This window comes from Electrona antarctica, assembly GCF_951216825.1.
Source record: "Electrona antarctica genome assembly, chromosome: 2".
NCBI classification, from domain to species: Eukaryota; Metazoa; Chordata; class Actinopteri; order Myctophiformes; family Myctophidae; genus Electrona; species Electrona antarctica.
In genome coordinates this window covers 11,441,448-11,466,052 of record NC_136807.1, presented here as the reverse complement: position 1 = coordinate 11,466,052, position 24,605 = coordinate 11,441,448, and the positions used below count along the sequence as shown (strand labels likewise).

Here is a 24,605-nt window from a genome sequence, read left to right as displayed (position 1 = left end):
GATGCGATGTGAGCTTGTATATCAGCTGTTCTCTGTGCGCAATACTGTTGCGCTTTGAAGTATAAATGTCTCCTGGGTGCACCTCACTAGCCAACACACAAGAGGAGGTTGAATGGACTGAAACCAGCGCTCCCCAAAACAGGTTTGGAGATCTGTTGGGAATTGATTACATGAAACAGTCACCCGTGCGCCCAGTCCCAATGTTCCCAAATAATTGGTCTATAGCTATCAAATAAAGACTTGAAAATGTCCCAAAAAATATTTTTAAAGTGATTTTTTTTGTTTGTTTGTTAAAGGTATATTCAGTGATTTCACTTAATTCAAATATAACTTATTTTGTTTTGTGATAATCCGTGTGTGCTGACCATATAAGGAGTTCCTCCGCGTCCCCAGTTAAGCCCTGGGGTAAAAAAAGAACGTAGGTTTCGTTTTTGGCTATAGGTGGCCCAGCCTTCATCCAATCAGGATAGAGAGGGGCCTTCTGCCAATCATGATCGAGCGGGGGCGGGCCTTGGTGTGTGTGTGCTGTTGGCCTGTCGCGTGTCCCCCCCACTGTAGTGCGTGCATGTGCACATCTTGTTACCGGGGCGGACCGGGGGGGTTTTCCAAATCACTGAATGCTCCTTTAAATGAAGTGTTATATAGTTCTATGTTCCAATAGCATTGCCATAGAGTTTATGTTCAATAACAATCTTTCTGTCTCTTTAGCAAACAGAACGTTTTGGGATATCAAAGTGATCCAATCGGGAGCGAGAACTACGGAGATACACGATAAACAAGTGATGAAACCAAAGAATGAGCAGACACACTTTGAACTGGAACTCTATAAAACATATGTTTCTCTCCTGAGTGATTGAAATTGGTAATCCCACCTGAAATGTATTTTCTGTTTACTAAAAAGCAGCTGAGAGAAAGGAGGGGGTAGAGAACGAAAATAACACTATCACTTACAGCACATTTAAGAGCAATATCTATGATACCTGTTTATCCATCATTTACAGTGCTATAATTCATTCTTAATAAATTATATAATACAATTCATGCACTCAAAATACAATCATACATTTTAGGGGTGCGCGATTATGAAATTATGACCGATATCAGATTATTTGCAGGGTCATATCTGCATAATACTTTTCCAAGTGTCTGTTTTCACAACTGAATGACTACTGAATGAGATGAGTACACAAATTAAATGTAGATTTCTTTTTTAATTGTATTTCTTTTTTGCTGGTGAAAACCGATTAAATAATCTTTATTATTTTGAGACCATTCCGATACCGATATGGCATTTTTATGGCTGATATGGCCAATTCCGATTATGCTACCGATTAAATGTGCATCCCTATACATTTGCATGTTTCTATGTTCCCTGTGCTTTCAGGTGAGCAGTGACGAGAGGCCCCTGCCAGCCCTTCACAGCAAGGACAGGCCGGGAGAGGCTCCTCAGAGCTCGGCCGAGGACCTCACCCTTCCCCCTGAACCCCAGGGAACCCCCCGCAGCCCTGGGAGGACGTGGGAGCCAGAGCCCCTGACTGACAAGGCCCAGAGAGAGGCCAGCCTCCCCATCGAGGTCTACGGTGATGGCCTGGTAAAGCCTGATGTCTACACGTGCTGCTGCACACCAAAAATGGCATTATGGCAGATCTACAAACTAAAAAGAAAAAATGCTACACATTGTGAGCTTGTATAGGTCTGCTATTTTCAGTGGATTTATACTGGCGCGGAACTCGGGCTTAAGATGTGAAAAAATAGGGAACTTGTTTCAGTTTGTTCCCCATGAGCGTTTGTGGTAATGCTTGCTTCCCTGTCTGGTGCTGAGCCAAACTGCATGAGCCTCAGTTATCCAATATGAGCCACAACAGCCTAGTATTTAGTTGAAGTGGCCTGCCTTTTTTCCCCTTGAGAAAGACAACTAATCCTTCTACAATGGTGTTTATATAAAGTCTGTTCTGTGATGACATCATAGTGCTTTCTCGGCTGCATGTACAGTACATACCCTAATGTGTGGTTGTCATCCGAGAACTTCCTCTTCCTTCTTTTGGCATTCATCAATCATCTCTATTCATAATGACACTTTCACCGTAGTCATGCATGTCACGTTTATTACGTCGCTGCAGGCTATGTTTAAACAATAAGATGGATTGCACAGCCAGTGAGATTCTGCCCCTGAGTTGTTGTTTTTTTGTAACATCTGTTCCTAAATTAATATCAACAAAACCAACAATCCCCCACAACCCCCCAGGTAACTCCTGTTGCACACTGTCACAAACTCCAGGTGGCGGGGGCGTATTCCAAAAGCTGGTCCTACCGAGAGGACGCCCTGTTGGCTGTTTATAAGAAGCTGTCAGAAGTGCCAGCCAGCACCTCCAAGGAAGAGCTGAGAAACATGATAAGAGCTGCTGTCTTCCTGGTGAAGAAGGCCCTCCCTGATCAAGTGCCATCTGTGAGTCTCAAAGCATGATCCCCTTTAATGAGCGAATTAGCCAGTGTATCTCTATTTCATACCGGAGCTTAAGGCCCCTGTGTTCATATAATATGCAACTGCAAACGGCAGAGCTTAGCCAGGGCCTGTTTGGCTCGACGCCTGGTGCTCCGCCGTCTGCAGAACTGAGCCAAAGCCTGCTCGGAGTCGGACCACACAGATGAGAGCCAGCCGTGTTTCACATCCGGGCCAAATCTCGCCACATGGGTTTCCATGTGAATGGTGGAGTGATAGATGAATACGTAGGTCCTAAATAGAGTGTTTTGTGCATCTTGCGAAAAAAAAAAAAAAAAAAAACACCTTAAAGGAGTAGTTCATCCCCAAAAAAGGGACTTATTTTCTTTCAATTAGTAATTTTCACATCCCCATGAATTAAGCCTTGAATTTGGCGAGATTGTTTAATTCTTTGTCGCATTCCTGAGCCAATAATGTGATAACCGGCGGAATCTCAAAGACTGGAGTTTCCTACTGAGTCTCCTGTTGACCAGGGATGGAGCTCCTTATCCATCAGGCTTATCGAGCTGGGTTCTTATCGAGCTGGGTTCTTATCGAGCTGGGTTCTTATCGAGCTGGGTTCCTATCGAGCTGGGTTCTTATCGAGCTGGGTTCCTATCGAGCTGGGTTCTTATCGAGCTGGGTTCCTATCGAGCTGGGTTCTTATCGAGCTGGGTTCTTATCGAGCTGGGTTCCTATCGAGCTGGGTTCTTATCGAGCTGGGTTCCTATCGAGCTGGGTTCTTATCGAGCCGGGTTCTTATCGAGCTGGGGTTCTTATCGAGCTGGGTTCTTATCGAGCTGGGTTCTTATCGAGCTGGGTTCTTATCGAGCTGGGTTCTTATCGAGCCGGGTTCTTATCGAGCCGGGTTCTTATCGAGCTGGGTTCTTATCGAGCTGGGGTTCTTATCGAGCTGGGTTCTTATCGAGCTGGGTTCTTATCGAGCTGGGTTCTTATCGAGCTGGGTTCTTATCGAGCTGGGGTTCTTATCGAGCTGGGGTTCTTATCGAGCCGGGTTCTTATCGAGCTGGGTTCTTATCGAGCTGGGTTCTTATCGAGCTGGGGTTCTTATCGAGCTGGGTTCTTATCGAGCTGGGTTCTTATCGAGCTGGGTTCCTATCGAGCTGGGTTCCTATCGAGCTGGGTTTCTTATCGAGCCGGGTTCTTATCGAGCTGGGTTCTTATCGAGCCCACCATCGAGCATTGTCTATTATTTTGTGGAAAGACGGGAGACGACGATAGATTCTGAACAGAACCAGTATCTTTACTTTACTATGGCCTTCAAATACAGTACTTTTCTAACAGACGGAAGGAATTTGACCTTTTTCACTTTTGGAAAATGCAGCATATATTGAAGAAACTGTTTGCTGGTTGTGTACCATCACTTTAAAAGCATCATTTTTGTCAGGTTTTTGTCTGGTTTATCGGGTTTCGAGTTCCATCCCTACCGATGACCCGGTCATCACATTGTTGTCTCGAGAATACGACGGAAACTAAGAAATCTCCATGAAGGCTTCGCGGGGTGTGTTATTGTAAATAAGTATCAATAACTTATTGATACTTATTTAACGTATGCCTTTTGTTTTGGTCCTCTCATGCCTTTGTTGAATGTTGGTTTGGAAGTGGTCGGGTTAAATCTCCAATCGAGAGATTTCGTTTTCTTGAGGGAAGTGGATTCATGACTGTCTTCTAGGTCACATTTTTATATGGGTCCCTTTATTTCTGGTTTCCCACATTTAGTTTTTAATTATTATAATTTCAAAACATCTTAAAAAAAGACATTCCCCAAACAATCTAATGTGTTCATGAATAAATACAAGATTGTATTTTATAAGTAAAAGAAAAAAATCTAAGAAAATCCATAAATTAGAAAACAAATGTTTAAGAAGTAGTGAAAATAGGCGATGTACAGTACAAGCTCACGGCGCGGCGCGACGCGACGCGTTGTGAGCTTGTAGAGCTGCTATTTTCACTAATTTGGGTCGCGGGGGAATATCTACTTTCTCTTTTGGGTCACGGGCTAAAAAAGGGGATATGAGGATATCAATGTAGGCCTTTCTTAATTGAAAAGAGGTGATTGTCGTGATTGACTGTCATCAGACATGTTAACCTATGTTACTGTCGGAGTCTTTTGATTAATAATGTTCCCTCGATTCCTGTTACAAGCACAACCTAGAGGTTATACTGGTTACGCACGCACGCAAGCACGCACGCACGCACGCACGCACGCACGCACGCACGCACACACACGCACACACACACGCCCTTTACAATGTTTCCCCTGTCCCGTATGTTAAGCCCCACTCCCTCTCCTAGCGTTAGCTTCCTTAAACAAACATTATGTGACAAGGATGCCCTTATTACCCCTTGCTACAAGCCTTGTACAGCTTGTATGCTAATGAAAAAAGTCCCGCAATAATCTGTGTGATTTATTTTCCTAGCCATACCGTAAATTGCTGAAATAACTAGCTGTTACTAGGGCTTTAAGTAACTAGTCGACTATTCAACTAGTCGACTAGTAAATCCACTAGTTGACCTCGTTGGTAGCCTACTAGTTCACTAGTTGATAAGGAGAAAAAAAAGGTGGGGCCTCAAGATCAGTTAGATTATAGTTATAGTCACCAATGTTTTTTAAATGTACAAATATTATAAAAAAAATTAAAAGAAAATTGTATGTATTTTTTACATAATAGGTATAGGCCTCGTTAAACAAACAGTTAAACTAGTCAACTAGTAAAAATCACTAGAAGTGAAAGCCCTAGCTGTTACAGAAACTGTGCTAAATATGACTCATGTTAAAGGTAGGGTAAGTGATATTGTTTGGTTAAAACTAAAGTTTTAACCAAACCGTATAGTGTTTGTTCAGTAACAGGGGTCTCCCTGTCTCTCCAGCTCTTTAATAAACAGAATAATACATGTTCAGGTAAGTGACAAACTTTCATCCAATCAGGAGAGAGTAGCCATTTATCAGGTTCATTAAGGGGCCAAGCCCGAACGGACCTTATTGTATTTGTCTGCTTTTTCTTTGTCTCCTTCTTCCGCCAAAATAGCAGTTCTGGCTGATCGTGCAGTTGGTTTTCGCAATATGGTAGACTAGAGGGCCATGCCAAACGGTGAGGACGCAAAGCCCACGACCATTGGCCAAAGGGTGGTGCTATAGCACTCAATTGCAAAGTTTGAACAGGCATAGCTCATGAACCGTTTGACCGTCTGCAATACAACTTCCACACGCATGTATGTGTCTCCTCATGCCGAACAACTTTTGTGTTCTGACTATTGACCACCTGACCTGTAGATCACCCGCCATTTTTGAGTGGTGTAAACCACTCCTACAACTGGCTTTTTTGAGTGGTGTAAACCACTCCTACAACTGGCTTTTGTGTGCATAAAAAAATGACCATGGTTGCTATGTTCAAAATAATTTCTGACGTAATTAAATCACACCCGGGTGAACTGGATGACCGTAGCAACCGTGGTCATTTTCTCTGCGCAGAAAAAGCCAGTTGTGAAATCACATCCGGGTGTGATTTCATTACGTCAGATCAGAGCTGATCAGGCTACATAATACCTTACCTTATTTCATTACGTCAGACATTACGTCAGACCACAGCTGATCATGCTATATAAAACCTTACACCACTCAGTTCACACGGGTGTGATTTTTAATTATATGAAAAACAGTTCAAATCTAATCTCCAATCTGTGGAGACGTCGTGTTACGTCGGCCAATCAGGGAGTTCTGAGGGACCTCATGGAGTGTCTCTTCCACCGGGGTCCACCTTTCTGAGGGACCTCATGGAGTCTCTCTTCCACCAGGGTTCACCTGGTTACGTTCTGAGGGACCTCATGGAGTCTCTCGTCCACCGGGGTTCACCTGGTTACGTTCTGAGGGACCTCATGGAGTCTCTCTTCCACCAGGGTTCACCTGGTTACGTTCTGAGGGACCTCATGGAGTCTCTCTTCCACCAGGGTTCACCTGGTTACGTTCTGAGGGACCTCATGGAGTCTCTCTTCCACCAGGGTTCACCTGGTTACGTTCTGAGGGACCTCATGGAGTCTCTCTTCTACCAGGGTTCACCTGGTTACGTTCTGAGGGACCTCATGGAGTCTCTCTTCTACCGGGGTTCACCTGGTTACGTTCTGAGGGACCTCATGTAGTCTCTCTTCCACCAGGGTTCACCTGGTTACGTTCTGAGGGACCTCATGGAGTCTCTCTTCCACCAGGGTTCACCTGGTTACGTTCTGAGGGACCTCATGGAGTCTCTCTTCTACCGGGGTTCACCTGGTTACGTTCTGAGGGACCTCATGGAGTCTCTCTTCCACCAGGGTTCACCTGGTTACGTTCTGAGGGACCTCATGGAGTCTCTCTTCCACCAGGGTTCACCTGGTTACATTCTGAGGGACCTCATGGAGTCTCTCTTCCACCAGGGTTCACCTGGTTACATTCTGCTTTTTTCTTTTTAAATGTGTGAGTGTTTCTACTGAACCAGTGTTGTTTTTGGCAAGAACATTTTTATTTTAGTTTTAGTCATAGTCTCTTGAATAGTTTTAGTCACATTTTAGTCGCCTGGAATGTTTCAGTGTTAGTCTAGTTTTAGTCGACTACTTCCCGTACAGATTTTCAAAAATATAAATTATTTTAAGGCTAGAATCAAGCCATCCATGATCCTGGTGAATCATGACTATGACATTTTTGATTCTGTGGAAAGAAAAAAAAACGACGGCTTTTGTTTGTGTGTTTATTCATTTATTTTTCATCTTCATCTGAAGCTGACAGAGGCCATTACAGATGACCAACCACTGTCGGCTCACATATTGTTTTGTTATGTTTTACTTTATTTTTATTTTATTTTATTTTTAGCACACGTTTTATTTATTTGTCATATTTTCATTATTTTTGTTTTCCTTCTTTATCATGGGCACACTTTTAATGTCGGTTGTCATGGCTGCCAGTTCCCACCTGATGTTGTGTGGGAGTTCTGATTGGTCCAGATCGTACTGAATAACTGCTAGCTTACATAACGCCTTAAGACTAGGACTCAAGTCCGAGACGAACAAGTCATGAGAGGTGGTGTACCGGTAATTTCCTTTGTTTCCTTCAAAGAGGATGATACGATCTCCCACCATGCAACAGCACATACCACCAATTGGACATGGTCCTTCCCCCTTGTGCCCAACCGTCTTCCAGGAGAAGGTCTCTGGACTGAATTTCCACAAATCATTGAATGTCTGGTTACCGTTCCAGCTGCCAAATATGTACAGCTCTCCATTGTAGGTAAACGCTGAATGCCACCTGCGTCCTTCTGGAAGAAGCTGCGGAGAAGTTGTGTTCCCCCAGGTGTTGGTCTCTGTGTCAAACACTCTGATGGTGTTGTGGTTTGTCCTTTGGTCCTCCCAAAAGCCTCCAAATACAAACATCTTTGTAGAGATGATGGTGGCAGAGTGACTCCATGAATCAGGTGGTGACGTGCCTCTGGTGTTAATTAAAGTCCAGACCAATGTGCTGGTGTCCAACTTGTACATTAGTGGATCTGGTCAGCGTGGTGCATCCTCCATGGATAAACATGACCTTCTCCAAGACACAGGCTGAGTGGTTGAACCTCCCCTCTGGAACAGTTCCAGAAACCCTGGGTTTGGACCATCTGTGGGTGTCGACGTCAAATGCATAAAGCACATTGTCAGCAGCTCCACTGCTCCCTCCCCAGATGTAAGCTGTATATGCTATCAACACAGCTGTGTGGCCACAGCGGTTGGATGGAACCTCCAGGGGGCGTCGTCCTCTTCCAGGGGTCAAATTCTTCCAGCATAAAGACACTGTGTTTAAGACGTGAACGTCAATGTGATGATCAGTGATCATCACATATCCTCCAAAGCAGTACAGCTTGTCATGCAGCGCCACATGTGCATGGTTCCCGCTCCATGCTCCTTTCAGATGGACGGTCCAGCGGATCATTCCAACGTCACAATGTTCCATCTGTCCCACAATGCAGTTCTGTCCCTCTGTCCACACAATGCAGTTCTGTCCACACAGTGCAGTTCTGTCCCTCTGTCCCACAATGCAGTTCTGTCCCTCTGTCCCACAATGCAGTTCTGTCCCTCTGTCCCACAATGCAGTTCTGTCCCTCTGTCCACACAATGCAGTTCTGTCCACACAATGCAGTTCTGTCCCTCTGTCCCACAATGCAGTTCTGTCCCTCTGTCCACACAGTGCAGTTCTGTCCCTCTGTCCACACAGTGCAGTTCTGTCCCTCTGTCCACACAATGCAGTTCTGTCCCTCTGTCCACACAATGCAGTTCTGTCCCTCTGTCCACACAATGCAGTTCTGTCCCTCTGTCCACACAATGCAGTTCTGTCCCTCTGTCCACACAATGCAGTTCTGTCCCTCTGTCCACACAATGCAGTTCTGTCCCTCTGTCCACACAATGCAGTTCTGTCCCTCTGTCCACACAGTGCAGTTCTGTCCCTCTGTCCACACAGTGCAGTTCTGTCCCTCTGTCCACACAATGCAGTTCTGTCCCTCTGTCCACACAATGCAGTTCTGTCCCTCTGTCCACACAATGCAGTTCTGTCCCTCTGTCCACACAATGCAGTTCTGTCCCTCTGTCCACACAATGCAGTTCTGTCCCTCTGTCCACACAGTGCAGTTCTGTCCCTCTGTCCACACAGTGCAGTTCTGTCCCTCTGTCCACACAGTGCAGTTCTGTCCCTCTGTCCACACAATGCAGTTCTGTCCCTCTGTCCACACAATGCAGTTCTGTCCCTCTGTCCACACAATGCAGTTCTGTCCCTCTGTCCACACAATGCAGTTCTGTCCCTCTGTCCACACAATGCAGTTCTGTCCCTCTGTCCACACAGTGCAGTTCTGTCCCTCTGTCCACACAGTGCAGTTCTGTCCCTCTGTCCACACAGTGCAGTTCTGTCCCTCTGTCCACACAGTGCAGTTCTGTCCCTCTGTCCACACAATGCAGTTCTGTCCCTCTGTCCACACAGTGCAGTTCTGTCCCTCTGTCCACACAGTGCAGTTCTGTCCCTCTGTCCACACAGTGCAGTTCTGTCGCCACACACTACCTCTTATATCGCGACAGCGGTACAAACATCACGTGAAGCCCTACGGCCAATCCGTGAAGACGACATGTTGCGTCGGCCATTCAGGGAAGCTGAGGACCTGTTGATGTCCATCCATCTTCATCCGCCTATCCGTAGTCGGGTCGCGGGGGCAACAGCTCCACCAGAGAGCTCCAAACTTCCCTCTCCAGAGCAACATTAGCAGTGGCGTGCACAGATAGACACCTTTTCCCTCTGGACAAAGGTGCCCTTTTGGAAAAAGAAGAAAAAAGGGGGAGGGGGGGGGGGGGGTTACAGTGTACACTGTACAGTATGTGGACCATGGTGACATTGATCAATTCTTGAATAAAAAAGATTCTAATATATTATTTAGGCCCCAAAATCTATGAATCTCACACTATTAAGGCAACCGGCCGGTTCCACACGCTGCACAAGGTGCCCTTTTTTCACTTGAGCACCTGCCCCTCTAAATGTCTGTGCACGCCACTGAACATTAGTGACTTCCTCCTGGGGGATCCCGAGACGTTCCAAGGCCAGTGAGTCGATGTCATTGGTGTAAAAGCTCACAGATGGTTCTGTTCTTACTGGGTTAATTATGTTTTACCTTTTTTGAGTGGTGTAAACCACTCCTACAACTGGCTTTGTTAGTTTACGTGTCTGTCTGTTTGTCTGTCTGTCTGTTCGTACCAAAAAATTTGCATGGTTGCTATGGTCACCCAGTTCACACGGGTGTGATTTCATTACGTCAGACATTACGTAATGAACCACTGACAGAAACACGAGTTTTTCAGAAAAATGTCAGGATTTAGAAGGCATTTGTAGAATGGCCCTCAGGTCGAAATGGGTTAACATAATTCACTGCTGGACTTTGTGGCGTTGGTAGACTGGAGATGACGTCAGCTTTGTGGTGTTGGTAGACTGGAGATGACTTCAGCTTTGTGGCGTTGGTAGACTGGAGATGACATCAGCTTTGTGGTGTTGGTAGACTGGAGATGACGTCAGCTTTGTGGTGTTGGTAGACTGGAGATGACGTCAGCTTTGTGGCGTTGGTAGACTGGAGATGACATCAGCTTTGTGGTGTTGGTAGACTGGAGATGACGTCAGCTTTGTGGTGTTGGTAGACTGGAGATGACGTCAGCTTTGTGGCGTTGGTAGACTGGAGATGGCGTCAGCTTTGTGGTGTTGGTAGACTGGAGATGACGTCAGCTTTGTGGTGTTGGTAGACTGGAGATGGCGTCAGCTTTGTGGTGTTGGTAGACTGGAGATGACGTCAGCTTTGTGGTGTTGGTAGACTGGAGATGACGTCAGCTTTGTGGTGTTGGTAGACTGGAGATGACGTCAGCTTTGTGGTGTTGGTAGACTGGAGATGACGTCAGCTTTGTGGTGTTGGTAGACTGGAGATGACGTCAGCTTTGTGATGTTGGTAGACTGGAGACGACGTCAGCTTTGTGGCGTTGGTAGACTGGAGATGACGTCAGCTTTGTGGTGTTGGTAGACTGGAGATGACGTCAGCTTTGTGGTGTTGGTAGACTGGAGATGACGTCAGCTTTGTGACTTTGTGGTGTTGGTAGACTGGAGATGACGTCAGCTTTGTGACTTTGTGGTGTTGGTAGACTGGAGATGACGTCAGCTTTGTGGTGTTGGTAGACTGGAGATGACGTCAGCTTTGTGACTTTGTGGTGTTGGTAGACTGGAGATGACGTCAGCTTTGTGGCGTTGGTAGACTGGAGATGACGTCAGCTTTTTTTGTTCTGCTGATTGGCTGAAGGTGGCTGTCTGTCAACGAATGGAAATAGAGTCCAGGCTCCATTCGCATCAATGGAAATGCGTCTGTGTGTCTGTTCGTACCAAAAAATGAGCATGGTTGCTATGGTCATCCAGTTCACACGGGTGTGATTTCATTACGTCAGACATTACGTCAGACCACAGCTGATCAGTCTATATAAGACCTTACACCACTCAGTTCACACAGGTGTGATTTTTTTAGCACACCTTGCTTAATTCATGTGTCATATTTTTTTTGTTTTTGTTTTCCTTCTTTATCGTGGGCAGGCTTTTATGGTATTGTTTTTATAGGGGTCAAGCCCAAAGGGCGTAGCCGTAGACCCCTTATTGTTTCCGTAAGAATTCCGTATCCTGATAAAATTGTCATCCCAACATGAAAATGCATTTTCTGTTTAATAAAAAAGCTGGAGAGACATGGAGACGCCTGTTACTGAACAAACACTCTAGTCTAGTCTATAGCAATATCACAATAGCTTTTTAACACTTTTTTTAACCAAAGAAAATCACTTACCCTACCTTTTAATAATAGTGTCCTCCTATAATCGAGTAATAGCCAAAACTGACAAAACTGTTTGTCTATGTCAAATTAAATGTTCAAAAAGGTTGTCAGTTGTGACCAGTTGGCTAACTTATCTATTACCTGAAATTATGGGAAAGAGAAAAAAAACACAATTGTGTTTTTTAGCAAAGCTTCAATACCTGACTGCGACCCGGCCGTTGGCCAGCTGTGCGTAGAGCTCAGACCACACGTCTCCAACTCTAACCAGCCCGCTAATTGCCTTCACCCTCGTGCTAGATTTTTCTTGGAAAGTCAACTGAGCATTCCAATGAAGCGTGCTCTTCTTCTCCTTCTTCCCCCTGTATGTCAGGTTTTCCAAGCCTCCCTGAAGCTGCTGCGCTTGCTGCTGAGCCAGCGGATCCCGGGCCTGGGGCTGCAGCAGGGCGGCCGGGCCGAGGCCAGCCACTGCCTGGAGCAGACGTGGCCCAGCCTGCTGGCCAGGAGCGGAGACAGAGCCAGCCGCCTCAGGGCCACGGCCATCGCCTTCATACTGGTAACTTAACTGTAAAACCGCATGTGCGCTTCCCAAACTTTTTTAGCCCGTGGCCCAAAAAAGAGAGATTTAAGACGTTTGCCCTGGGACCCGACCTAGTGAAAATAGCCGATCTACAAGCTCACAACGCTGTGCGAAGCGGCGCGTTGTGAGCTTGTAGGGCGGCTATTTTCACTACTTCTTAAACATTTGTTTTTTTCTTCGATTTTCTGTTGATTTCCTCCTGAAATGACTGGGGGGGGGAAATCATTGAGTTTTGTTTTCAATTCATGAACAATCTAGCTTTTTTTGGGTAAATGTTTTAAAATAAAAATGTAGGAAACAAATAAATAAAGGGACCCATAAAAAATGTGCCCACGACCCCAGAAATGTGTCCCGACCCACTGTATGGGAATCAGTGTTGTAACCGCATGGCTCCGGCGTGATTTTCACATGTCCTTGTAACCCGTAATTTAAAAGACACACAATGATACTGTTCACTGCCATGCTCGAAACACCAAGGATTGTCATCCACACTCACAGCCACTTGAGGTGCAACGATATCAAAGGAAGAAAGCTTACATACGTACTATACACTAAATTAGCAGGCCAGGATGTACTCCGGCAAGGCTGTAAATCCAGGGTGTGTCTCCTGTCTCGTGGTACTTGGGGGTGATTTTTAATTTGTCGCCGCATCAACTACCAGTTTGACTCGGAGGGCATTGCGGTCAGGGCTCTGGGCAGGCAAACGGGTAACTTCAGAAGTAGCCGATAAGAGCGAGCACTGGCTGTGAAGAGAGGTAACCAGTAGGAGCCTTTTACAAGGGGAGGTGTTAAATAAACCAGTGTGGTTCCCAAAGTGGGGTCCGGGGACCCCCAAGGGGTCCTTGAGGGAGTTCCAGGGGGTCCCCAGCTAAACAGCTGATAGTTTGAAACCAACCCTTATGGGTCTGTAACTCTGAGAGTGTACAAATGGAATGGTTACATTTGTACACTCTCAGAGTTAAATTAACATTGATTTTTTTTAATATAAATTGGGGGTCCCAGAGATAGAAATGCCATTAAATGGGGGTCCTTGAAATTAAACGGGTTGAGAATCACTGCTAGAGCCGTAAAGATCTTCTCGTATGGGGGTCCCTGGCATATCTTTTCAAATGGGGGTCCGCGGGCTAATTAGTGTAAATTTGGGGGTCCTTGACATGAAAAAGTTTGGGAACCACTGAGATAAACAGCATTTGTCTGGACTTGGGTTGCATACATACTTATGATGTAATTTACTGGACTTGGGTTGCATACATACTTATGATGTAATTTACTGGACTTGGGTTGCATACATACTTATGATGTAATTTTGTCAGGATCTGCCTTCTGTGTGTTGTGTATGTTGTTCTTGAGACTTATTTTGAAGTAATGATATGGTGTTCTTGATTCTTATTTTGAAGTGCTTGCTTTGTGTTTCCTGTTTTCCTTTGTAGTTGGTTCCTGCCTTGTCTCACCTTCCCTGATTTTTGGTTCTTTGTTTCACCTGTCTTGTTTTCCCCCAGCCAATCCTGTTGTTGATTTGATTTGAGTTCACCTGTGTCCTGTTAATCTTGTGCCTATTTAAGCCCTGTGTTTGGTTGTGTTCTGTGTTGGATTATTGTATTGTCACCTGAGTTCCAAGTCTGTTTTATGTTTGCTAGTGTTGCGCTACTGCAGGTCTTTGTTTGAATAAATACTAAGATCCCGACTTCCTTGCATTTGGGTCCTGCTTGAAAACCACTCCTGACAGAATAATCCAACCAGATCGGACCCAGCGGGAAGAGTTTTAGTTTTTTATTCTTCAAGATGCCAGCAGTTTGGAGCAAGCCACTATGCCCAGGTCTGTCAGTGCTCACACCTGTGACACATGCCTGTACTCTGCCTTCTCTGACTCCTGCCCATGCCTTGCCCACCCAGGGGCTCCACGTTCCTCACCCTGAGCGTTATGGAGGTAATCCTGAGACATGTGACTCTTTCCTTGCCCAGTGTTGGGCAGTTTTTGAGGACCAGGCACCTGCCTTCTCCACTGAACATTCCCGCCTGGCTTATGTGAGATACATGCTCACAGGAGAGGCCCTATCCTGGGCTATTGATGCATGGGAGGAGGAACAAAGGTTTTGCTCCAGCTACTCCTCTTTCACAACAGAGCTGAGAAGAGTTTTTGGTTCTCCAGTGTCCAGTGTACCCGAGCCCGTGCTGCCCAGCACCACCGAGCCCGTGCTGCCCAGCGCCTCCGAGCCCGTGCTGCCCAGCACCACCGAGCCCGTGCTGCCCAGCGCCTCCGAGCCCGTGCTGCCCAGCACCACCGAGCCCGTGCTGCCCAGCACCACCGAGCCCGTGCTGCCCAGTGCCTCCGAGCCCGTGCTGCCCAGCACCACCGAGCCCGTGCTGCCCAGCGCCTCCGAGCCCGTGCTGCCCAGCACCACCGAGCCCGTGCTGCCCAGCGCCTCCGAGCCCGTGACCATGCTGCCCAGCGTCCCCGTGCTGCCCAGCGTCCCCGTGCTGCCCAGCGTCCCCGTGCTGCCCAGCGTCCCCTTGCTGCCCAGCGTCCCCGTGCTGCCCAGCGTCCCCTTGCTGCCCAGCGTCCCCTTGCTGCCCAGCGTCCCCGTGCTGCCCAGCGTCCCCGTGCTGCCCAGTGTCCCCGAGCTGCCCAGCGTCTCCGAGCTGCCCAGCGTTCCCGAGCTGCCCAGCGTCCCCGAGCTGCCCAGCGTCCCCGAGCTGCCCAGCGTCACTGTGTCCAGTGCCGCTGACACTCTGCAGCCTTGCACTTCGTTGGCCCTCCCTACACCTGCCTGTTCCGTGAAGTTCCCAGATCCTGTCTGTAATGACTCCGTACCCATCTACCCTGAGCCGACTCCAGCCCAAGACCCATTTGAGGGGTCTCGTTTGGTCGTGTTCAGGGGAATCCGTGGGACCTCCAGAAGGGGGCGTGAGCGTCATGGCTCCCGACACCGCCAACGCTCCCTGTTGCCCAGCGTCCTGGATGCTTCGCTGCCCAGCGCCTTGGAGTCCTTGCTACCCAGTGCCCAGTGTGTGTCACTGCCCAGTGTTCAAGAGGCTCCACTGCTGCCCAGCGCTACAGTGACTCTGCCCCCAGTTTTGCCTGAGATTGTATTGGCTGGTCTTGCCAACATCCTGTCTGTCCCCGCCTGTAAGTCTGTGTCCTCGTTTGTCCCCGCCTGTGTCCAGTCTGTGTCCTCGTCTGTCCCCACCAGTGTCCAGTCTGTGTCCTCGTCTGTCCCCGCCAGTGTCCAGTCTGTGTCCTCGTCTGTCCCCGCCTGTGTCCAGTCTGTGTCCTCGTCTGTCCCCGCCAGTGTCCAGTCTGTGTCCTCGTCTGTCCCCGCCAGTGTCCAGTCTGTGTCCTCGTCTGTCCCCGCCTGTGTCCAGTCTGTGTCCTCGTCTGTCCACGCCTCTGTCCCGTCTGTGCCCTCGTCGGCTGCCCCCGCCTGTGTTCCACATGTTTACCCGATCGTCGCCATCACCAACGCCGTGCCTGTATCCCCATCAACTTTCCTCGCCGATGCTCTGCCAGCGGACTATGCCGACGCCCGGCCAGACATCCTGTTGGCTGTCTCTGCTGACAGTCTGCCAGGAACCCTGTCCCTTTACCCTGCTGACACCCCCGTTGAACATTCTGAACTGCCTCTGGTTGTTGCTGTTGAACCAAACCCAGTTTCCCCACAGCCACCAGACCCTTGTTCTGCCATTTCAGTGTCCCCACAGCCACCAGACCCTTGTTCGACCCTCTCAGTGTCCCCCGAGCCACGAGACCCTTGCTCTGTCCTCCCAGTGTCCCCACTGACACCGGAACCCTGTTCTGTGCTTCCAGTGTCCCCTCAGCCACCAGACTCCTGTTCTGTCCTCCCAGTGTTTCCCAGGCCATGTGAGGCCTGTTGTGTTCTCCCAGTACCCCTTCAACCACCTGACCAATTTTCTTCTCTCCCTATGCCCCTGTCTCAGTGTCCGCTACCCCAGTCCCTGTCTCCATGTCCTCCTGAGCCATTATGTCCCAGCCCTTTTCAGCCTTTTTGCCCTAGACCCAGCACAGCCTATAGTCCCATTTCTAGCCCTGTCCCTGGCCACCTTTCTTCCCCAGTTTTGCAGCCTTTCTCCCCTGTATCCCAGTATGCCGGCCCCTTTGTTCCCCAAGCTACCTCCTCTTCCCAGCCTCCTCTGTTCCGTTCTGGAATGTCCTGCCCTTTGATGGAGGGTTCGCTTGGTCTGCCTACTGCTCTCCCTTTCTGTTTGTCTGCCTGTCTCCCTCTCTGTGTGTCTGCTAGTTTGTCTGCTAGTCTTTTAGTCCGTCTGTCTACCCCCCAGTCCTCCTGTCTACCCTCTGACTTTCGTTCCCGCCTGATGTTGTGTGAGATCACCTGTTTGTCCGCTTGCCTGCCTGTGTGTCAGTTAATCTGTTTGTCTGTTGGTTTGTCTGAGTTGATGCCTGTCTGCTTGTCTATGTGCCTATCTGCATGTCTGTCTGTGTGTTTGCCCACTTGATTCCTACTCGGTCTTGTCTCTTTTCTGCCCGTTTCTCGTCACCTTTTCCTTGCCAGTGTCCTCTGTCCTTCTCTCTGTTCTGTATTGGTCAGTCATCCCCAGCCCCTCTCCACCCTGCCCTAGTCCCCAGCCCCTGGCTCTTTGCTCTAGTCCAGTTCTTTTCCGCCCTGCCCCCTGTCTTGCCCTGTCCCTCCAGTTTAGTCCCTCCCTCAGTGCAGTGCCCTGGTCCCTATGCCGGACCACCTCCCGTTTGTTGTTTTTTGGGGCGTCTGGGGATCCGCCCCTTTGATGGGGGGTATTGTCAGGATCTGCCTTCTGTGTGTTGTGTATGTTGTTCTTGAGACTTATTTTGAAGTAATGATATGGTGTTCTTGATTCTTATTTTGAAGTGCTTGCTTTGTGTTTCCTGTTTTCCTTTGTAGTTGGTTCCTGCCTTGTCTCACCTTCCCTGATTTTTGGTTCTTTGTTTCACCTGTCTTGTTTTCCCCCAGCCAATCCTGTTGTTGATTTGATTTGAGTTCACCTGTGTCCTGTTAATCTTGTGCCTATTTAAGCCCTGTGTTTGGTTGTGTTCTGTGTTGGATTATTGTATTGTCACCTGAGTTCCAAGTCTGTTTTATGTTTGCTAGTGTTGCGCTACTGCAGGTCTTTGTTTGAATAAATACTAAGATCCCGACTTCCTTGCATTTGGGTCCTGCTTGAAAACCACTCCTGACAAATTTACTGGACTTGGGTTGCATACATACTTATGATGTAATTTACTGGACTTGGGTTGCATACATACTTATGATGTAATTTACTGGACTTGGGTTGCATACATACTTATGATGTAATTTACTGGACTTGGGTTGCATACATACTTATGATGTAATTTACTGGACTTGGGTTGCATACATACTTATGATGTAATTTACTGGACTTGGGTTGCATACATACTTATGATGTAATTTACTGGACTTGGGTTGCATACATACTTATGATGTAATTTACTGGACTTGGGTTGCATACATACTTATGATGTAATTTACTGGACTTGGGTTGCATACATACTTATGATGTAATTTACTGGACTTGGGTTGCATACATACTTATGATGTCATTTACTGGACTTGGGTTGCATACATACTTATGATGTCATTTAAGTGCTGTAAAAGTATGACAAACTCGTGGTACTCACCATTTCCACCAGCTTTTTAATGTTTTGGAAATGGCACAAAACACAAATCACCTCACATAGAGGGGAATGAGCCCGCTCATGCTGACTGCACTGTAGACTGCATTTCTAGTTTTGCTAGCTACGGCTTCAATTTGGGTATAGTCACTTTTTCTTTTATTCTTTCTTCTTTAATCTTTATTCAGATCCTCATTAGCTTCCACAAAGTGGTCGCTAGTCTTCCTGGGGTCCACACAAAATTGTATACAATAAAAACAGATGATAATTGAAATTTAAAACAGACAATCAGCTAAAACAGTGAAGTCGCTCATTATTTAACAGAGACAACAGCAACCAATAGTCACAAATACAGTGTTTACACAAAATACAAAATAATAATACAAATAAGGTACAAAAACTTTTTAAAAGAAAATCTTCTTCTGTTTGTCTCAGATTTGCGTGTTTGTATGTTTGTGTATTTGCGTGTTTGTCTCAGATTTAAGGGGAGCCTATTCCAAGCTGAAAAAGCTCTATGAAGAACAGTTCTCATCATACTTGAGTGAAGCAAAATGACAATTAAAGCCGGTCATTGGAAGTGAGCACTGTTCTGTTGTTGGCTGTCAGACTGACTGAAAAAAGCAGCTATTGTTGCCAAAAACTCCCGTGAGAGAAACAAGAGAGGGGGTGTGACCAGGAACGCTGCCAGCCAATTGGAGTAGAGAGCCATGAATAATGCTAAGATGACCCTCAAACGGCCTGCTGGTGTGAAACCAGGCACCTTTTGGTGACACCGAACAACCTATTTTTTGTGTAATTGTCAATTAGAAAGATACTCCCCTTTAAATATGGAATTACTATATCTATATGACAAAGGTGGAAGTTATATTGTGTATCTTACATCTTTGGGGTGATGTCAAGATAGTACGTCTGCTCAGGGCTGAGAGTGGACCTTATTCAATGGCCACTTGATACCTCCAGTGACATGTATAGTAGTACTTGCTCTGAAATGTCCACAATCCAAGCCACATTTTATACAGAAGCATCTAAATGGGTTTTGTATTGCCTGTTGGTTGGCAAATCATAGGAATTTAGAGTGCTGAATGTGTGTGGTTTCACTCACGTTGCAACGTTCCATTAACATGTCATTATTTATATAGGTTCAAGGTTGTACTTTATTGTTACATCTTGTGTACAGGTACATAAGAGTAAAACTTATTTTTGTTTGGCTTCCTTGCAAACTTTTAAAAAGATCTCAAAAGGGAAAACCTCACAGTGTCAACATGTCACTGTGCTTGTATATTGGTTATTTCCGCAACCATAGGCTATTTACAATATGAAAACCATGCATGATCTGTCACTTAAACAATGTAGGTTACACACGTTGGAATTAAACATGGAACCTGCAGCATTAGGCGAGCAATTCATTGTATATGTGTTGGACGTTTGTGGTTGTGCTAATGATAAACGGACACACCTGCTGCTAGTGGGATCCTCCTGCTGCTTAACGACTACAAATACACTGTGCAGCTTTGCATCTTTGTATCTTTTGCATCTGCCCGTGTGAAAGCAGCATAACGTTGTGGCAGGATACGTACAGGTGCTCCTTTTGAGTAGTAGCCAAAAATAATAATGTGCCCCCCTGCTTATATGAGACAATTTCAAATGAAACTTCTATGACAGTGCTGACATGATGAAGTGACATTATTCCGGGAGAGTGGCTCAGCCCTGCGGTCGCTCTCGCCTATATTAAGGCGTCTTACTGGTATATTGGTTATTTCCGCTATGTGTCGTACGTTTATAGGGATTAAGTGGTTAAAGTGTGTTGCGCTGCCTGCCGCACACTGATGGTGGAAGAGCCATAACCTGTTAAAAACACACTGATGGTGGAAGAGCCATAACCTGTTAAAAACACACTGATGGTGGAAGAGCCATAACCTGTTAAAAACACACTGATGGTGGAAGAGCCATAACCTGTTAAAAACACACTGATGGTGGAAGAGCCATAACCTGTTAAAAACACACTGATGGTGGAAGAGCCATAACCTGTTAAAAACACACTGATGGTGGAAGAGCCATAACCTGTTAAAAACACACTGATGGTGGAAGAGCCATAACCTGTTAAAAACACACTGATGGTGGAAGAGCCATAACCTGTTAAAAACACACTGATGGTGGAAGAGCCATAACCTGTTAAAAACACCTAGCAAGTTCGCAATTTTAGTCATGCATGATGTACTACATTTCTTCACTCGCATATATTTCTCAGAAATGTGTCATCTTCCTTCTGCTGCTATGTGTTATTCAAAGTGTTACCTACTAGGCATAAAAGAGGGAAATGTCTCCTATGAAGGGAATTGGGTCGGTGCCCGGGCACTGGTTGGCAGTGTTGATTTCGCTGACTAATACTATGACAAAAAAAATGTTCGTCGACTACCTTTTTTCCCTGACGAAAACTAAATGGAAACTAAATGAAAACTAAGCGATGATGACTAAAACTAAGACTAAATATATTGTTATATTATAACAAATGAAATCTAGACAAAAATGTTGCATGCTGAAAACAGCATCACAAGCTCACAATGCGTCGCAGCTCAACACGTTGTGAGCTTGTAGATCGGCTATTTTCAGCAAGTGTAAAATCGGTCATTACGACGGCATCAAGGTCCACCAAAATACATTTTAGTCGACTAAATCAATTGTAGATTTAGTCGACTAAAAATAGACTAACAGGCAGTAGGATGATGTGTCCTACTTCAGCAGCTCCATGTTGAGTGACTTGTACAGTAGCTAGTACTGTACACAGAGGGAGCAGAGTTAGGAGATGTCTGAAGTGTTGTCATGTCCTACCACCACTCTCCAACAAGCCCTGGGTTGTAGTCAGCCAGCCCGGGGCTGTTTAGACGACCTCCTCTGAGCCTACGAAACAGAACAGACACTCTGTGTGTGTGTGTGTGTGTGTGTGTGTGTGTGTGTGTGTGCGTGTGCGTGTGCGTGTGCGTGTGCGTGCGCACGTTTACTACGTGCGTGCGTGTGTGACCTTAGGCATGGAACGAAAAGGTGTGGGAAGTTTGCATAAAGTTATTTAGCCACCATGCACACTTGACATGTGGTACTTATATATACAACCCTCGTGCCCCGAAAATAGCCGATCTACATGAGCCTGTAGCTCGGCTATTCATGGCATTAGTATGACTATTTTCTGCAATATGTGAGAGATGAACAGATACACACACAGCTATACTGCGTTGCCCGTTGCTATTTTGTGTGTGTGTGTGTTTAGGTGAGTGTAGTGGGAAATGGAGGGCGTCCTCCGTCTCTGTTAGCCTCTGATTCAATGACACTTGGACCAGACCTATCTCAGGGCCGTGCCATGTGACTCAACCTTGTTAAGTCACTGCCCGTCCCCTCTGGAGCCATTAAGGGCTAGCTGTGATGGAACGTCCAGACCAATGAATGCCCCTTTGTTATAGACAAGGCAAAGTAGTGTTTGATTATTGCACGCGCAAACATCCCTCTTTCCTGACAATTCAAGGACTTAATAAAAGGAAAGACCCTGGATTGGACTGAAGTGTGTATCCCCCCCCCCCCCACACACACACACACACACACATTCCACTCATCTGATGACACCGAAATGGCAAAGTGAAGAATTTCCACGAACGTTCTTCCGTCACACCTGAATTGTTCCTACTTTACAACACTCTGTCAGGATTTGCCTCCGGGCCAAAGGCTGGTGTTGAAATGATGAATCATAGCGTCACACTTGATTGGCTTGTCATTTAAAATGTCTGACAATAGGTTCAATTACAAATGCAGCAGTGTTTATAATTTAACCTGTGGTTCTTTGTCACCATAAAGTAATTATTGAAATTTTTAATGCTGTATGTACCCCGACTGTTCCTGGCACAGGAAATGGCTCTTCTGAAAGAGATGCGGACACTGCAGCTGATCCCCGGTGAACTCGTCAAGCCATTCAAGTCCAACTTCCCCACACGCCTGGCCCTGAGCCGCGCCGAGCTGCTTGAGAAGTTGCTGGCGGAGGTGGGCACCGACAACTCTGGCTTCACCCTGGACAACATTATGAAGGTAAGGAGATACAGGAAGACGCTCTTTACAGTCCCAGACTCCTGGGGCGGCGGTGGCTCGGTGGCTCAGGGGTAGAGTGGCCGGATGGCAACCGCAAGGTTGCCAGTTCGAACCCGGGCTCCCCCAGAGTTAGTGTCGAAGTGTACTTGAGCAAGACACTGAACCCCTAATTGCTCCTGATGTGCTGGTTGGTGCCTTGCATGGTTTCCGCCGCCATCGGTGTATGAATGTGTGTGTGAATGTGTGTGTGTGAATGGGTGAATGTAATGCGCAATCTATGTAAAGCGCCTTGGATAAAGGCGCTATATAAATGCACCATTTACCATTTATTATGTATCTTTAGCATTTTTCGTGTGTTAAACGTTTTCCTGTGCCACCCTGTAATGCTATACAATGATGCCAGACAGCCAGAGGCACAATTTATATTCATGAGTATTATTTGTTTTCAATGACCGAGATCTCAGGGCCTGGCAAATTATGAAAAGACTACCGTATGTTGTTGAGCAACCCATGCCCCTCCCAGACAAAAAAAACATATCCAAATTTGATAATGAAGCCAATTCCCAGTCCCCCACACTCTCTATGGAGGGTGAAGATAGCCTCAAGTCTCCTCCGATACCCAGGCCGTCAAGCCACCATCTTCACTATTAACATTTTTTTGACGAATGAATGAATGCTTTCTCAGTGTGAAGTAAAAAAAAAAACAAAGCTCTGTGTGAAATGGTATTTGGCCAAAAGCGAAGTGCCATTATCCCTGCTGACTTCACCACTTTGATTGGACCGTGAGAATGGGCCTGCCAGTTGGCCTAGTTGCCATAGCGTTGCTCAGGCGTGACGCACGACTTCCAACTACAACCCTGCATGCTGTTTGGTGAGATCATTAGGGAGAATGAGCGCAGAATCTCTACAGGCCCTTGTATTGCCGTAGAAACTATTAACCAAATGTAGTACATTACCACAAACAAGGCAATTAAATGTGCTTTATATAAAACATAAAATAAAGGAAACACATAAAAGTACATTTAAATTGACGTTAAACACCTTCGATTCTACAAATGTCTTCTAAATCCTGACGGTTTTCTGAAAACCGCTGTTTCCATGTCAGTCGTTCTCAAACATTTTCATGTCAAGGACCCCCAAATATATATGTAATTGGCCGCCGACCCCCATCTGAAAATATGTAGTTCCAGGGACCCCCCAGAAGCAAAGATTTGAGTTAAAAATGTTTTAACGATTTTTCAAAAATAGCAGACCTACAAGCTCGTAGCGTGCCACTCGGTGGCGTGCTATGAGCTTGTAGGTCTGCTATTTTTCAATAGCTAAAGTATAACATAATGCTTAGTTAAAACACCAAAAGGGGTTCCCGTCCAGAATGGGTTAAAGGAAACACCTGTTCAGGACACGGAGCATATTAAATACAGTATAAAAGGACATTTGAAGGCAGTGAAAACTAAAGTTAAAATAAAACAGAAACATAAGACAGTAAAATTACAGTGCAGAAACAAAAACAACTTAGGCTACATGAATGATGTAACATTTAGAGACGGAATATAAAAGTCTGTTACTAAACTTGCATTATTTCAGTAACATACTGTAGACCTTGTCCGAAATCAAGCCGAATGTTATGGCACAGTATGATATTACCTTTACCTTTAGTTTGCGCAGCACCAAAATGCATGAATGTTTATAGTATATACAGTACAAGCAGCAGCCTAATGAATGGTAGTAGCAGCAGGTAGACTCTCTGTTGCAATACCTTTCCACAAACATCATTTACAATTGCTGTCAAAGATTCATCGGATAAGTGACTGCCTGGCTGCCTTCCTGCCTGCGTGTCTGTCTGTCTGTCTGACCACTGGAATTTAACACATCTCTCTACTCTACATCTAGAGACAACCACCCTTATCATTCAGCAAAGGGTCTACTCCCACTCTTGCATCATGTTGCTCGCATTCTGGAACGCACAAGTCTTATTTTCCATAGGTCCCGTGACCTAGCAATAAATGACTCGAAAAGCCAGGCTTGTTGTAACACTTGAATGACGTGCAGTTTCGTCATTTCAGTTTGGCATATTAGTTAGCTCAACCTGGCTGAGGTGTGTAAATGCAGAGGGGCCCACCGAGGTTCCCTGGCTACCCGCGTGTAAACAGCCATTTTCACCCAAACAGGTTGTCAGGAGCCGCCAGTCAGCTGAGGGAATTTGGTCACTGTTGGCGTGTGCTGTGCGGCCCAGCCACTGCCTTCTTCTTCCAGTCTCCTTCCCACCCTCACTCACTCTACCGTTACCAGCAGTGACCTAGTATCTAAGTGCAAACTCTCCATACTGTTGACAGGGCGGGACAGGCCAGTGTGCTGTCTTGTCCCCTCTCCCGACGCTTTACGACCGGCCCGGCCCTCCACCCAGCTCCCTCTATTCATATTCAACCCTCCTCTTGGCTTCTCTGTGGCCTTTATTGGTGAGACCAAATTGTTAGGTGCCTCCGAGTT

General features: G+C 46.4%; 1 protein-coding gene across 1 annotated transcript in view; it reads left to right on the top strand.

Annotated features, from left to right (window-relative positions):
- Positions 1-24,605, top strand: part of cep104 (centrosomal protein 104) — an 83,496-nt gene that overhangs the window by 27,585 nt on the left and 31,306 nt on the right. Inside the window, exons 10-13 of the mRNA XM_079525959.1 lie at positions 1,385-1,591; positions 2,279-2,446; positions 12,200-12,382; positions 21,942-22,118. Of these exons, the coding sequence (XP_079382085.1) occupies positions 1,385-1,591; positions 2,279-2,446; positions 12,200-12,382; positions 21,942-22,118 (735 nt within the window). The remainder of the gene's footprint in view (positions 1-1,384; positions 1,592-2,278; positions 2,447-12,199; positions 12,383-21,941; positions 22,119-24,605) is intronic.